Here is a 16098-nt window from a genome sequence, read left to right as displayed (position 1 = left end):
CAGTCTACAAAGAATGGAAAGATACACTTGTGGAAGATACAGTAAAAAAAAAAAAAAACCTACACCATTCTTGGAAAATGTGTCCAGCCTGTAAAGGAGAGTGCACTAAATGTCATAAGAGACATGAATGCAGCATTATTTAGATCTTATGTAAAGCATGGGCGAGGGGGGGGGGGGAGAGAAGAGAAAAGAGAATAACATTTTCTAAGTGAAGTGTTCACAATAGACATGGTTGCAGAGCTGCTGATGTCTTTGCAAGGAAATATGGAGACTGAAGATCAGTAAGCAGCTCTTCACTAGAATGTGATGACAGTTTACAGAAGACTAACTAAAGTGAAATAGTGAATCCAAAAGCAAAATTAACATACCAGCATACACATCAGATCTTTGACACTGGGCAAGCAGACTGAATCAATGAAAAATTCTTCCAGTGTGAAACTTGAAAGAAAAGTTAGCAAAGGGAATCTCTCATCTGCGATATTGGTCTCTCTCAGGCTCACTGAAGAGTTGGTAGATTGCTCTTGCTGATATCAGGAAGAATGAATTTCCTTTCCACGAACCCAGGCATCACATGATCCATGGCTGAAACTGTAAAGAGAGCAGTGAAGTGGAGATTGATAAATCTTATAGACCTGGTTGTATAGAAGTGGGTGGTCTGTCTATTTACTCTAGTTAAGAGACATTCAATTTTGAATTGGGCTTTAAGGGAATGCTGCTACAGAAGATGTGGAAAACTAGACCGTGGAAATTACACTTAAAAACCTCTTTCACTTTAAACATTACAATATTAATTTTGTGGCCTTGTGTGTGGATAGTGAACATATACCAGCTAAACCTCTGCAACCAGACTTCAGGGCCGGAAACTGCACGAGAAAACGTGAATCTGGTGCAGACGGCTGGTAAACACATGGAAGATCACTCTCTGTTAATCAACCATGAGGCGTTTTGCACAAGTTACACCTTGTTTGCCTTTGACCTATCTTCCAACCAGGGATGTGCTGATCACTATTCCCTGATAAAAACTGGGAACCTGAGACCAGAAATATGTTTTGCAAAGGCTTTGACAGACACTATCAATATGATTGTGTTTGGGGCTTTTGACAATGTCATAGAGATAAATCAGAGGAGAAACGTTCTTTTGACTACATGCGAATATGGACACTATACAGCCATTGTGTGTTTTTATCAGCAGACCCTTATACACAAGAGAATTTCTTAGATGTGCTTGCTTGCAAATGGCTCTCAGGTGGCAGTCAATCTCAGAGACTTCCCCCAAGGTTTTGTGGTCAACACACACAACCAACCAAGTGAACAATGGCTCAGCTTGTACCTGGTGGAGTGTGACTGTAGAGACTTTTTTGACTCATACGGATACTCCCCAAACTGTGTTCTTTCCTAGAAGCATTATGAAATTTTTAAACAATGCCACCAATGTGTTTCACGTTGGAGAATTACAAAACTCCTGCTCTGTCGCCTGAGGCTATAGCTGCAGTTTTTCTTACATCACTGGAGTAAGGGTTTATCTTTTGGTCAGATTTTAAAACTGTACTCTAGTGATTTAGTGCAAAAGGACAGGATAGTGATGAATTCTGTTTAAGAAAAACAACAAAACAAAACAAAACTTGGGCATGTCTAGGCTTACTCAAAACATGTTTCTGCAAGCCCAGATGTGTGTATCTTGCAATTACTTTTATAATCGTGTTTCTCAATAAAGCAACCTCAGGTGGGGGTTTAAAGACAATTCATGTCTGGTGATGTGGGGTTTTTTTGTTTGGTTTTGTTTTTTGTTTGGTACAATGGCCAATGCAGAGAAAGTACATAGTATTTTTTTTTAAGTATAGAAATGTTTGGTTTAAAGGAAAACATTACTATTTTAAAAATGAATGCATGAAAAACATTGCACATTGAGCCATTTGGGTTTTTAGCCAACTTTTGCTTTTTAGGAGGGAAAAAGGGGGTGGTTTCTTGATCAGCCATGGTTTAAAGGCCTTCAGGCGTTCCAAAAGCTCTATGTTGGCTGCGTTGTGGAAGATGGTACGTTCAGCTCCACTGTGGCATTTATAAACACATCCCATCCTTTAGGTCCATGTTTTCTAGGAATGGAGCTTGTTTGGGTGACAACCTGACTAAGTTAAGCATGTTAGAATCATTAACAACTGAGCCTTTGTACACAAAAGCCCCATAATTGTTCTGTGAAGAGATGTTTTTACCCTGCTCACTTTATTTAGCAATACTAATGCATTTTTCTTGTAACACCTATTCACATTATCCAACACCTCCTGAGTAACGGAGTCAGAGTTCTTTGGTGTTTCTGGGGGTTGGCAGTCATGCTCTTTCCTGTTCCAGTAGAAACAGATTTATTTTCTCTTTATCTTCATCACTCTGCCTCATGTACATTAGGTATCTTTGAAGTATGGCTGCATAAAGTTTATTTCATATTCAACTAAATTGGTCCTTTGAAGAATAGCCTTCATTTCAGGATCCAGTAAGTGACCCACAGTTGTTCTGATATTTTCCTCCGCTGGAGGGAAAACCCTTAATTGCTCCAATTAGTGGGAAGGCACCAGGTACATTTTTTTCCCCTGCATACTCTGTTATTGATTAGTCAAAAGTCACATTATCAGAGGGAAAATGCTTCACCAGACTGCTTCACCAGACGCTTTTTTTTTCTAGTGAAATACTTTTATTACACAGTTCTTATACATTACTTTTTCAGCACATGTACTTAATTGTGTGTCAAAGGTACTTTTTCTGTTAAGGTATTGAGTTCTATTTCTGAGATGGGCACTACTAAATTATCAGAGGCTGAACACAATATGCCCTTCCTTTTCTTCAGGGGTGATTGGTTAAGTAATTTTAAAAGGACCAGGTTTCTCTTCACATAGCCAGATGTGCTTGCAGTTGGCAGCCTCGGCTGTTAAAAAGGACTTACCAAAAATTCATTTCTTTTTGTACCCAGCTGTTCTTTTCAAAGTATAAACTGTGGGCCAGTCTGGATGGAAAATCCTAGTTCTTAATCTATAAACCTCTGGTGTAAAAGTATTTAAATCCACCACCAGATAGCTATAAGTTCTTTCGGTAGCTTCAATAGCTTCTAGAAAGAATTCCGCCTTGCTAGCGTACATTTGCAGAGCAAGCATAATAATTTGTAATTTATCCCTGGGTTTTTTTAACAGAATCATGTACTTTGTGTTTCGGTTAATTGTGCAACTCTTCCCCCCCCCCCCCCCCGGACAAAATAAGTTTTGAACTATATACATAATGCACACATTCCTGTAATGCATGTACTTGGTAAAGGCTTTCTCAATTTCATCACTTTCACAAGCAGAGTTAATCAAATAGTCTACAATAATCTTATTTACTTTATTGGTAGGAAACAACTCGTCATCATTAAAAGCATCAGGTGACCCCTCCACAAAATTGATAAAAGGTTATTTACAAAGCAGTTCGTTATATTGAGATTGCCTGCAACTGTAACACCACACAGTAGTCTCAGACATAACAGATATTTGCTCAGTGTTACCTAACACATTTTTTATAAAGTGACTTTTCTAATAGTTGCTAGGCCCTTTAGAATTATAAAAAAAAGGTTTCCATCATGTATCCATTTTCCAAAGCTGTAGTGCAGGTTTTAAACCTTTCTCTGATGACCCTCATGTTGTGACTGTCTGCATTTTCTTAAGGGTCTTTGTCTCTCTTTGCTACTGATTTTTGTTCCTTACAATAGAGGACTGCTGCACTTCTATCTTCTTTGGGTTATACTTCCCTAGGTCTATGCTATAATCTAGATTAGATCTGTCAGATTGTCAAAGTAGATCTTATCACAGTTTGCTATGTTGAGGGTAATCTTTGACTTTCATGTAGGCCTTCCCTTCTGACACCTTGTACCCATACGACTTTGGACTTACTGACACAAGCTCTGTGATGTGTTGATCTGGCAGGATCTCGCTTGTGAGGTCCCTTAAATAATCCGCTGGAGGGAGTTTCCAGTCTCCCTCCCTTTTCACAGATATCACCTACTCTGTGTCATGGTACAGGCACCTCTTTGCAACCTGTCTAGCAGGTTATATAGTTCTAATATGGCCATAAGTGGTGGTGAAATAAGCCCTGAAGACGTTGGTATTGCCAGAGACCATGTAGCATTCTTTTGTATGCTTCCAAGACATGCAAGCTGTTTCATCATTGATAAACTTGGAGGATGAAACCTCATAATTGGGAGAAAATAAGTGCTGAAAGAGTTCGTCAAGAGTCTCATGATGCTGGTATTGGCTAGGTTTGTTCTTTTGCCTAATTTACCCCCCAGAGAAATTAAAAACAGTTTAGCAATTTGATGCTTTGTGATGTTCAGAATAATCTTATGTTGGCATAAATGCACATCTTTTCTTTTTAGAAATCATTAACTTATTTATGTTGTTTTTCTTTGTGCACCAGCTTGGATACCCTTAAGTCTCTTGTTTCTGTATTTAGAAAAGAGTTTGTCAGATTTTTCTTCAAAATGCCAGATTTCATAGGTGGTTTTTTTTTTTTTTTTTTTGCGCCACCATACACCCTTTTGCTATGGCCGCATTCAATTCCACTGTGCACCAAGTCCCCAGGATGGCGCTCTCCTCATCAGTATGGGTACATGTCTTCTGCTACTCAGTTTCCACACAGATTTGGCATCGTGGGAACATAAGTTTGCCACCCACTCAGACAGATAACATGGGGGGGGGGGGAGAGGCCTTGTGGGCAGTGTTGTTTAATTTTGGAATTCCAAAATAATTTGTGAGGGGTCCAAATTTGTCATGAACGATATCGGCTTGTTCGATGGGGCGCTCTTTAGTTTTGTTTATGAAAGGGTACAGGCTGGTAAAATTGTAATAGTGGATTTCTTCATTGGGGTTAGGTTTGTAATACAAGAAAATAGTGTTAGGCCTCCCTCCAAAAAGAGCATCCCTGAGCACCAGAGTTGAAGCAATTGGGCTTTGTTGAAGAAATCTGCAAGCTCCCTCCTATCTATTTCTATCATCACCTACCACTTGTGTTCCCAGAGGGTCCTGACTTCATATCCTCATCTTTTCAGAAAATCAGTCTTGAGCTGACTTGTAATAAAGAAATCCAAAAGTCGTCCCTGTCATTAGGTTGTGAGCTTTTTCATCATAATAGGTGACACAGCCATGGAAAAACCCCATTAAAAACCCCATTGAAAGGCTGTGCATTTCCTGTTAGTGACGGCATAACTGTCTAGAAAGTAGGATCCTACCTGTAAAGCATATTGTATCTGTATATTTTCTTCGTGAGCGATATACAACAGCCACTGGATAGCTGGAGTCGAATAGCTTTTTTCTGTCAGTGATAGTTGTCTGGAGGGAGAAGTGCTGCGGTGTTGGGCTGTAAAAATATAAATTTGTATATAGCCATGCAGTCAGAGGCCAACATTCTGCACTGGAAAGGATCTATATACAAGTTTATCTCTATCAGGACCCTTCACTGCAACAGCTATCTCATTTTCATGATCTTTTCTCTGTACAGGATACAGGCCCATTTCAATGTTGACATCCTGCTGACAATAATACGCAAGCTCCTGCTGCAAGTCAAATGTCTTATCGGTTGTCCTGATACCAGTCTTGAAATTCTGCTTTCTCCCCAGGCATCATGCTGTCAGTGTCGTAGTGCTCTCCCCTGGCATAGGCCCCACATAATTTTTTTTTTTTTAAATGATAACGAAAGTGGGAAATACTCTTTGTAACCTTCAAACTCCATCACCTCTGTAATGCAGCTTGAAGTTGCTGTTTCCATTCTAAACAAATCACACTGAAATAAAGATGTGTATCATTATTAGTAAAGACAGCAAGTACAAAGAGTAAGATTGTATAATATATATTTTCAGATTTATAAAGCAAGCAAAACCCCTTGTCCTGCAGTCCAGCAGTAATAATTTTTGAAAGATGGTTGCTGTTATAAGAAGACAGTCTCCAAAAAAGCTGTTTTTTATGCCAGCCTAACTGTTTGAAACAAAGTTCAATGTCTGTAGTTAGCAGATTGATTTGATCACTACAGCTCTGAAATTCCCTATGTATGTATGTACATACTTCTGGGGCGCGGCTGGGGCCCCCAGTCAGCCCCAGGGCTGCCAGAACAGCTGACTGGCGGTCAGTCTCAGGGCTGATGGAGCAGCGGCCCCTGGGCTGCTGAAACAGCTGGGCTTCTGTGAATTTTTCTTTATTGCCTGTGACCTGTCCCTGACTTCTAAAAATACCTGTGACAGAATCTTAACCTTAGTGATTACATCTGAAGGCAATATTTCCACACAACCTCTTTTTTTCAGTAGGTTATGGTTAAACCAATGTAATTCAGTGGTGTTGAGTCAGCTCAGTTGTACTTATGTACACATGTCTCAAATATCCATGTTTTATACAGAATATAGGAGCATTTTTGGTTTATTTGAAACACATGTTTTTGTTTTATTTCCCCTGAATTCTACTACATGCATTTCAGCTTTTTGCTGTAAATAGGTTTCTTTTCTTAAAGACATAATAGCTGGGTTCTTTGAAGCTATTTTTATTTAAAAGACATACAACCCTTGAAAACAGAGATGCCCCATCAAAACGTTCATCTTATTTAACTGCCACACAGTCCTTGTAACAGAAACACAGATAGTCACAAAGACCTTTTTTAATAGACATTTTTATTTACAGGGACCAAGTTTTATTATACTTTATATTGCATGCTTGTCCCCTTGCCAGTTTCTAACTTAATTCTTTTAGACTTTTTTTATAATTTTCCGAAGTGGGGCTCTGTAACTTTGTGTGTGGGCCAGGCAGTCAATATAATGCACTAAGCGGGTATTCTTTGGCATGGTAATTTTGTTTAAATACTGTTAGGATCTTGAGCGCTTTGCACAGCAAGTATAAGAAGGAAGCAGACAAATTAGGATAAATACAGACTTACCACTCTCCATTTAAATTCAGAATCATGTATGTAACAGCTATAAAACCATTGCACACTCAGCTAGACTGGCACAAACTGTACAGATATAATGGAAATATATATTGTTAGTACCTGGACAGCAGTCTAATGTAGTGGTGTGTCTTTAAAATGCAAAACATACTCTTTATATCGTTTTGTTTTTAGACTTTGCTTGTATCAGGCATTTAAAAATATTCTAAGGAGATGAGTAAAATACATATTACAGGACAACTGTATCTTCACATAATAGAAGGTATATACTTTTGGTAATAATGCTTTTTTTTTCTTTTCTAGCCCCTTGTGCCTCATAGAATTCATTCAACAAGTAGAAATGTGAGAGAAGAAAAAACACGCTCTGAAATAAACTGTAAGCATGTGTATACTTCATTAAATTAAGAATATTAAAGGTTATAATAACTTGAAATTAGCTTTTAACTAAACTGAGCTTTTGTCTATCTACCTTAACTAGAAGGAGTCCGGTGGCACCTTAAAGACTCAGATATTTATTTGGGCATAAGCTTTCGTGGGTTTTTTGAATTTGAAGCAGTGTTGGAAAACAAAATGGTATGGACCGGTACATATTTTAAGAGAGAGAGAGAGTGTGTGTGTGTGTGTGTGTGTGTGTGTGTGTGTGTGTGTGTGTGTGTGTGTGTGTGTGTACACTCACACTCACACTCTTAAAATATGTACCGGTCCATACCATTTTGTTTTCCAACGCTGCTTCAAATCTCTCTACTACTACAGCCTAGTGAAATAAGGTTTGACATAGGTTCCTCTCAAAGACTTTCAATGCCACTTCATGCTATTCTTCAGAGAGGGTTTCCAGAGAGTGGTGCAAGATTCTGTCTTCACCCTAGGACTGAGGAAAATGTCATCATAATACTGCTATGCATTGCAACTTGGTACTTTACTTTGAATATTGCTAGCATTAAACTTTTGGGCCAGCTATTGAGAAAATGTTTAATTTAAAGTTGGAGTGAAAGCCCCCTGAAACCTTATGGTGATGGTAAAGAAACCACTGCTAAGAAAACCCTGTGCATAACACTGACATCTCTCATTCAACTATTATTTTAAGATCATCAGTTTTATTTTCAAACTGAAATGGTCACACGCAACTTGGTGGAGGGAGAGTCTGATGAGAGGTTAGATCAGAAGGCAGGACTTCCCTTTCTCCAAAAACAAATGCAGTTTAAATGTTGAGTTTGGTATCTTGGGATTTATAAACTAATAGTAACTGGAATTCTTGAGCTTCAAGAACATTGTATCCAACTTTGGTACAATGGCCAATGTCTCTTGCAGAAGAGCAGTGTTGGAAAATTTAATTAGTACTCCTCAACCCTTCATCAGGGATTTTTACTGCTGGTTAAATCTCCCAACAGTACGGATCTGAAAAAGCAATTCACAGAAAAGATTTACTCACCTGTAACTAAAGTTACGAGTTGCCTTGCAGAGTTATGCTTCCCTACCATGCTGCTTCTGAATCCTCTTTGTGATCCTTCTCATGTGTGGATGATGAGGACATAAGGGCAATCCCTTACATAGCTCTGAACAGAACCAAGGATGGGCAACCCCCAGAGCTTGCTGCTTTCTAAAGGGCTCTGAGCTCATGGCACTAAGGGCATGTGTGTGTCAGAAATACACATCAATGGAAGTATAATATGCGCATAAAACTGAATTATACTTCGCTAGTGGCCAACGGCTATTAGAAACTGAATCCTTTCTTACAGTAAGCGAACCAGATCTTGACTTTATTTTTTTCCTCTATAGTTGGTCAAATAAAGTTCAATCCTCCATTAAGGAAGGAGACAGAGCCACATCATGAGTTTGTGAGTAACATGTTGCATGGGTTTTATGCCTCAGATTTTACATCCTGCAAATGAGAAAAAAGCTTGACTTGTGACCTAGTCGCTTCTCTCTCCCCCCAAGCAATTTTATCAACGAGCCCCTCCCCCTGGAGTTCAGGTTCTTAGGAAGGGAGCGTGCCTGGAGCTGCACTCCTTTGGCATAAGAGCCTTGCAAGAGCAGAGCTGGCACACTTCTCTTGCAGGGCACTACAAGAGCTCCTCCTTCCTCCCCTCCCTTGACCCTTTCCTCTGGTAAAGAGCCAGCTGGCTTTGGAGATGTGAGTTGGTGTGCACACTCTCTCTTCCACAGCAGCTGGCTTGGGCAGGCGGACTGCAGCCTGTAGTATCCCAACGGGACAGAGAGGAGTAGCTTATCTAACACAAACAAGAATGTATGCAACAACTTCAGAGAAATTATATACCCATTTACGTAGCTGCATAATCACAATACTTATTGCTATGCTGATTAGAGCGTTATATATATATATATATATATATATATATATATATATATATATATATATAATTAAACATATGGGAAAAACAGAGGATCAGCAATTCTAAAACTGGCAAGAAAAATATATGTTAAGAGCGAGTCTTACCAAAATCACCTTACAATGTCAGTACTCTTATTCCCTTTCTCTGTAGTCTGCTTCACTATAATATACATTGTGGAAACTATTATGATTAGCACAATCTTTAGTTCTACATGCCTTTAAATATTTTCTCACTTTTGCGTTATTCTTTTTGTTCTTTGAGAAGTTCTTGAATATGTGGCATGACAATTGCAAAATAGGTTTTAATGAAGAAAATGGAGCTTAAAATTGAAAAAGCAGCCCTTTTTAGATTGTACATTTTGATTTTAAAATTCCTGTGACTGGGTGTATGTCCCCGTCACCCGGCTGGACAGCTTTACAGGACAACAGTGTTTGTGAGGGGAAAGCTTTCTTCTGGGGCTTAAGGCACAGCCATAAGGAGCGTTTCTTTGGCAGATGTTCTTGGAAGGGAGGAGTTGAAGTTTGCACCACATTGAGTTGAAACACACAGAAGTATTGCCCTTTTGAATCTTAGTTGTCTCTCTGGCTGCAAGAAAGGATTAATTCTGCTGATAGGGAAAACCAACACACAAGGTTCCCTGGCCAGAAGGGAGAACCAGAACTCTTTGTTTTGACTCTGTCAAAAAGACAGACAACCACTACCTAAGCCCCTGTGTTTATCTCCCTGCCCATGAGGAGGAGCTAGAATTGTTCATTTGGATATTTCTGAGGAGGGAAAGGGAGTGCTTAATTGCCTGCCTAGTATTGGGAAGCATGAAGGGCTGTACTTTGCTCTTAAGATAAAGGGATTTCTTTATTTAGGACATCTTAAGATATTTTTCCTTTAAAAGTTTTTCAGCACCTTATTCCTGAGGGCATGGCAGCAGCTTTCCTATAATACCCTACAAAATTATTTGAGCTCATGTTCAGTCTGACCGTAGGTGAAGAAAAAATGCATACCAGTGAAACAAAACCATTATTTTGATATTTATGAGGTTACTTTGAACTACATAGAAATGTAATGGTAATCTGGAAAAAAACATTTACACTTAAGTAGTTCCAATACTTTACAGGTACCTGCTTTTATTAAATTAAATATGAATGGCTTTAATGGCTGATTCATTAATATACTGCAAAGTGGAAAAGCCAGGTTAATTCTTGGAAGCTAGAGAATGGTTCCTTGTTAGAGGATGAGAGGATTGTGGAGGTGGTGTCAGTCTCAAAGATTGAGGAAAGGAGTATTGTATCATTAAATTTCGATCATTCTGATCAATTGAAGTCCGAGTACTAACTGGCTGCAAAAGAAGTCCTGTTCATTCTAAGACACGTTTTGATGAAAGGTCTTGTAGGAAGAGAGATTTTGGGTAGAAGTTTGCAATAATCTCCAGTAGTCTAACAGGTGACAAAAAATCCTGGAATGGGAGGGATTGAGAGATGGGAATAAATTGATAATTGCTAATGTCAATTTATTAAGGTAGTTCTTTGGCTCTTTCTGCTTTTTTGCTGTTAAGTAATGTTTAAACTTTATACTAAATTAATTATGATGTAATATGAAATGTAAGTTTTGTCAGAAGCTGTTTAATATGGTTTAAGTTTGCATTTGCATTAACAAAATTGTGTTGGCAAGACAATTTCCCTTTGTGTATATCTGGCTTTCAGTCTCAAAGTAAATAACCTGAGTTTCTTGGTCTCTGTCTAATGAACAGCCCAACAGTAACGATTTTTTGGACAGTTCAGAAGAAATATACTACACTGCAAGATCTAACCTGGTATATTTCACCTTCTGATTTTCTTTGTCAACTGTTGGTTTTGTCTTTATTTTTGTTTTTCAAAGCTAAAGTTTTGTTCAATTGCTGTACTTGCTTTTGCTTCTGTAGAACAGTTTTTCAGGCTAAGGGTTAAGTTGTATGAATATTTCTAATGAATGGAAGGAAAATATATATAAAGTAGGTCAGTATTATGCATTAACTGTAATGTCTTAAACTTTTTTCACTATGTCTAGGAGATATTTCTTAGCATTTTTTGTTTGGCAGTTCCTTTAAACATCTATTTGAAAGATTAGAAAATGTGTGTGTGTTTAATGTTTTAATATCCAAAAATGTAATTACAGTATAGAGTGAATACAAACATTAACGTGCATACTGACAAAACCATGAACATTCAAAGAGCTAGGTCAGAAATGTGATTGTCTTGGCATTTGGTACTGCCCTACTGTACCTGTTCTCTTTTCCAACCCTTCTCTGCTTTAGCAATGCAGCGTGAAAATCAAGCCAGCAAGCTTTACTCTGTTCTGCTCCTGGGTCTTTAAATGGCCAGAGACTCCTGTATCTGTTGTTGGTGATGGTTGCTAGTTATGTGTAAAGTAGTCAGAGCACCGTTTCATTTCTTCAAACTCTGTATTAAGTGGAACATGCTGTGCTACCAACTAAACCCAAGTCTTCTTTTGGTTTGTAAACTGAGCATTTCATGTGGAAGTCCGTTGAGGAATAAGAAATATGGAACAAAACGATGGCTTTTTACATCAGCTTCTCAGAAACTGTATCTGCCAATAGATAGCTACTGATAGTTTAAGCTGTATTGACTGCAGTTTTGGAGGCAGTCCTGTGTAGATTTTCTCCTTAACACACACAAATGTCCTTTAACAACTTTCTTGGGACTACCGCTCCAGTTTCTCTGCCTCCAGCAGCATTGTCCTGCACGTCAGCTCTGCTTTTCTTTCAGCTACTGACTCTTCGTTTTCTCACTTTTTTCCTGCCACTTTCATCTCTGCTGCATGCAGATGGTTCCTGCTGTCCTGGTGAGTGCGGTTCCAGCAGATCTTTCCATGGTCATTCCCAAAGGGACTCCTGCAGCCCCTCATAGATTGGCATAAGCCCATTACAGTAGCTGCTCCATGTGTTGCCCTCTAGCCCACTGAGTGTAACCTGGCCTAAGATGCCATCTAAGATGCACTTACAGCATGTATCCTGACCAGACCTCTCCTTTGGCATCTCCTCTGCCCCATGGTTTTAAACTTAGGACAATAGTGATTGCTACAATGAAGAAAGAAGGAAATAATGTTCGTTTTAAATAGGAGGGGGTTTTTTAGGCTGTGAACACTTTCCAGACATCTCCGCTTCATCTGCATCAGGCACTCTCCATTCTGCAATTCCACAGGCTCATTGTGAAACAGAGAAGTGCTCTGACTCAGTCACAGGATCCCAGTCACTTTGAGATTTGGTTTTGTTTGTTTTCTCACCAACCAAGGTGGTTGTTCTGGAAAGCCCAGAAACTGAAGGAAGTTTTTCTCTTGTCTTCTGTACCAGACCATGCTAATCACGCTCTCCCTCCTCTAGATCTATTAGTCACAGCTGCAGACACTGTTCACTGGACAGTATATGGTTTCTTCAAGCCTTCATGAAGTGGGATTGAGTAGTCCTCTCATCAAGAGGCTTTGACTTCTCATTTCACTTGGGTCCGGAAATTGTTCCACTGTGGAACATATACCTGATGAGGGACAAGCCTTTGGCAAACCCATGAATCTTCAGGATCATAACCAAAACAAGCGTCAGAGGTTGGAGAGTCTCTATGGGGCATATAGATAATGACAGGGACTATAGTCCAAGTTGGAATTTCAGATCACCATCAAACTCTGTGGCACTCTGGGCACTGGATCTAGCCGTTCAGCAGCCTCTTCCCCCATCACTACACAGATTATATTTAAGAAGTTTGACATTTGAACTGTGGCCACTGGTAAAAATGGACAGCGGAAAAATTAAACCTGTCTCTGACACTGCCATCTGGATCCTCTGGGAGATAGAAAAGGTTCAGTGGTTGACTTCTCAGCTATATCTAGGGAAATTTCAGCACCCAAAAAGACTGACTAGCAGATCCACCATCATTCGTGGCAGATGCCAAACTAACAAGAGGGTGCTATTGTAGTGCCTTCCACAAAGAGACATGTTTGCTTCACGCCTAAACAAACTTTCGTTCTGTCTTGATCTAGGCACAAGGATCTTCCCATTGAGAGGGTGGATGCGCTTTCTTCAACTGGTCAACCCCTAAACCACAGCCTTTTCTTGCAAAAAAAAAAAAAAAACAAAAAACAATGCATATGTATTTGCCAAAAGGCCAAAGTCATCCTCACCCCCTGTCACTGTCCCATAAGGCTTGTTTCCCTAGTTTGTATTCAGCCTGTCCATATCAGAACCATGGCAACTCCCTCAAACAAGGAATCTTCTCCATCAGGATCCAATTCTGCCCCTGGACCCAGACAGCATGTGTGTAGCAGCTTGAGATCTACCTTTTAAAAAATTATTAGTGAATTTTTTAGTGCTTCAGTTCTGGGTGCCCATCAAGACACATGATTGTCAGAAAGCAAGTGTACTTAGCACATTTTGAAAATCGGGTCCCTCGTATGTGTTTCAAATTGGGCACCCAAATTCACTAGTCATTTTAGAAACTTCAGGCCTGGATGTTAACAAAATAATTCTCTAATCCTTTGGCTTCTCTTCTCATGTTTTGCTTACATCCAAGGAGGACTCTACAAATCAGGCATATTGGAGCAATTGGCTGTTTCTTTAGTGGGTGCTATACCAGAAGTGTCCCTCCCCTTGAGGCACACCTCTCCTTCCTTTTGGAGTTTTTGTTAGAGGGCTGTATCAGAGGACTGAGTTACAACACCCTTGAATGTCACATACCAACTCTCAGATCTTGACTAAACAATGACAACCTCATCCTGCATTCTCCCATCACTTGACTTTTTCCAGTGTGCTAAATGCTGTCAACTGCCAGTCAGAGCCAGTTAGCAGAATGGAACCTTAATTTCATTCTGAATGCTCTCAACAAATCTCCTTTCAAGCCTCTGGCAAAAGCTGCCTTCCATTATCTTTCTATTAAACCGATGTTCCTCATTGCTACCACCTTTGTTCAAAGAATTAATGAGTAGGGAGATCTCTTGTGTAAAGAACTCTTCCTCCTGTTTTTCACAGATAAGCAGTTCTTAGAACTGTTCCCACATCATTACTTAGGAAATTTCCTTCCCTTCCATCTGAACACATCCTGCTCAAAGGAAATGAATTAGTATTCCCTAGACATTAGAGCTGTAAAATATTGCCCAAATGGAACAACTTTTTTTCATAATGCCAAGATCCTTTGTTTTGTATGTGGTCCATCCTACTTTTTTGGAACCGGTTTCAAATTCCACATTTCCCCATAAGTCATAGCAGCTATTAAGGGATCCTGTATTCATTTCCAAAAGGCTCCCCATACAGGAATAAGTGCACTCACTACTTATTGTGGGCAGAGAAGGGACTGTCCATCATGTCAGGAAATCGCCACCCTGGGCTTCTCTCCGTGCCTTCATTAATACTGTAAGGGAATGCAGAGTCCCCTAGGAGTGCAGCTTTTGGTCACTGGATCCCGGAGAATGCGCTAAGCTAGTACCCTTCCTAATTATTAGGGGTTTTCTGATATATAGTTTTCTTGTTTCTGTTTGGAGGTTAGTATTCTTGTATTGGTCACTGTACCGTTATGACACTTTGGGGTTTACCAAGGGGTACAGGGTGAATCACTACTGCCTCCTTACAGCGCAAGGGAGCCTTGTCTGTGCTCCCTGGGGGAAACTCGCCCAAAATTACAGGTTGCTGCCTGCTGGCAACACAAGCATCCCACTCCAGGCTCTGCAAGCCCCACTCTTTCACTCCGCAGGCTAGCAATTTGAATATCCCAGCCCTTATGTCATATAGAGAGACCAATGTACAGTTTAAATTCCCCCATTCCTTTTCTTTCATTATAAATCAACAAGACTCTTCTTCCTAGAATAGCCACAATTTTTGTTTACATTACATTTCAAAAGTGAATTGGGAGGGGAGGTTCTTGAGATTGTCCTCAGTGGAAAACATAAATATGAACATTATCCTTAAGATCCAATGGAAGTAAGTAGGATGGGGGACTGAGTCCAAGGGATTTTTCTTTCTCGGCCAAAGAGAGTTAGATTTCTGAGACAGCCAATTCTGTTTCTGGCAGACCATTTAAAATATTGAATCCAGTAGCCAGTCACTGCAGAGGGATTACAATAGCTAATCAGAATGGCTATATTTCTCTTCATTGTATGGGTGCTAAATAACAATAGTGATTGTGCCCCTCAGACAACCACAGACAGAGTGCAAGAAATCGCAGAACAAGGGCGGAGGGAAAACTGCGAATATGCAACAATAATTTACAAAATTCCTGCATGCTGATTAGCTGAGACTGTTTTATTTGGATGTTTACTAAAATCCCGAAAGACTTAATTCTCTTTTTTTGTAAAACTACCAACATTATCTAAAAAGTTGAACACATTTTTAATAAAATAAGGACAAAGGAATTTGGTGTATGACTTAAGTGTTGTTCAGTAAGCATTCTCCTTCATGGGTGAATGAAATGCTAAGAATCATTAGTCATTCCTTCCACTGGGAGACTGGAAAAATGGTGATACTATATTAATGGAAGATGTACACGATCATATGATTGACTGTCTTTGAACAACTAAGGTACATTTGTATTGTCAACTGATCAGGAGTTACCTTATCAGCAGCTAGTAGCATTTAATATCAAAGTGTTATACACCTCTACCCCGATATAACGCAACCCGATATAACACAAATTTGAGTATAACGCGGTAAAGCAGTGCTCCGGAGGGGCGGGGCTATGCACTCCGGCGGATCAATGCAAGTTCGATATAACGTGGTTTCACCTATAACGCGGTAAGATTTTTTTGGCTCCCGAGGACAGCGTTATTTCGGGGTAGA

At 39.6% G+C, this 16098-nt stretch overlaps 1 protein-coding gene across 2 annotated transcripts in view; it reads left to right on the top strand.

Moving 5' to 3' along the window:
* The window catches only part of MAP4K3 (mitogen-activated protein kinase kinase kinase kinase 3), a 114441-nt gene that overhangs the window by 33091 nt on the left and 65252 nt on the right, over positions 1–16098 (top strand). The window contains exons 12-14 of one of the 2 annotated variants that reach the window (XM_026653158.1): positions 7243–7315; positions 8716–8774; positions 11035–11097. In XM_026653158.1, coding sequence (XP_026508943.1) covers positions 7243–7315; positions 8716–8774; positions 11035–11097 — 195 coding nt within the window. The remainder of the gene's footprint in view (positions 1–7242; positions 7316–8715; positions 8775–11034; positions 11098–16098) is intronic. The other variant, XM_026653159.1, reaches the window with a different exon arrangement.

The sequence above is a fragment of the Terrapene carolina genome, unplaced genomic scaffold, assembly GCF_002925995.2.
Source record: "Terrapene carolina triunguis isolate 2854851 unplaced genomic scaffold, T_m_triunguis-2.0 Scaffold132, whole genome shotgun sequence".
NCBI classification, from domain to species: domain Eukaryota; kingdom Metazoa; phylum Chordata; order Testudines; family Emydidae; genus Terrapene; species Terrapene triunguis.
Note: the sequence above shows the minus strand (reverse complement) of the source record. Positions and strands in the feature narration are given on the sequence as shown.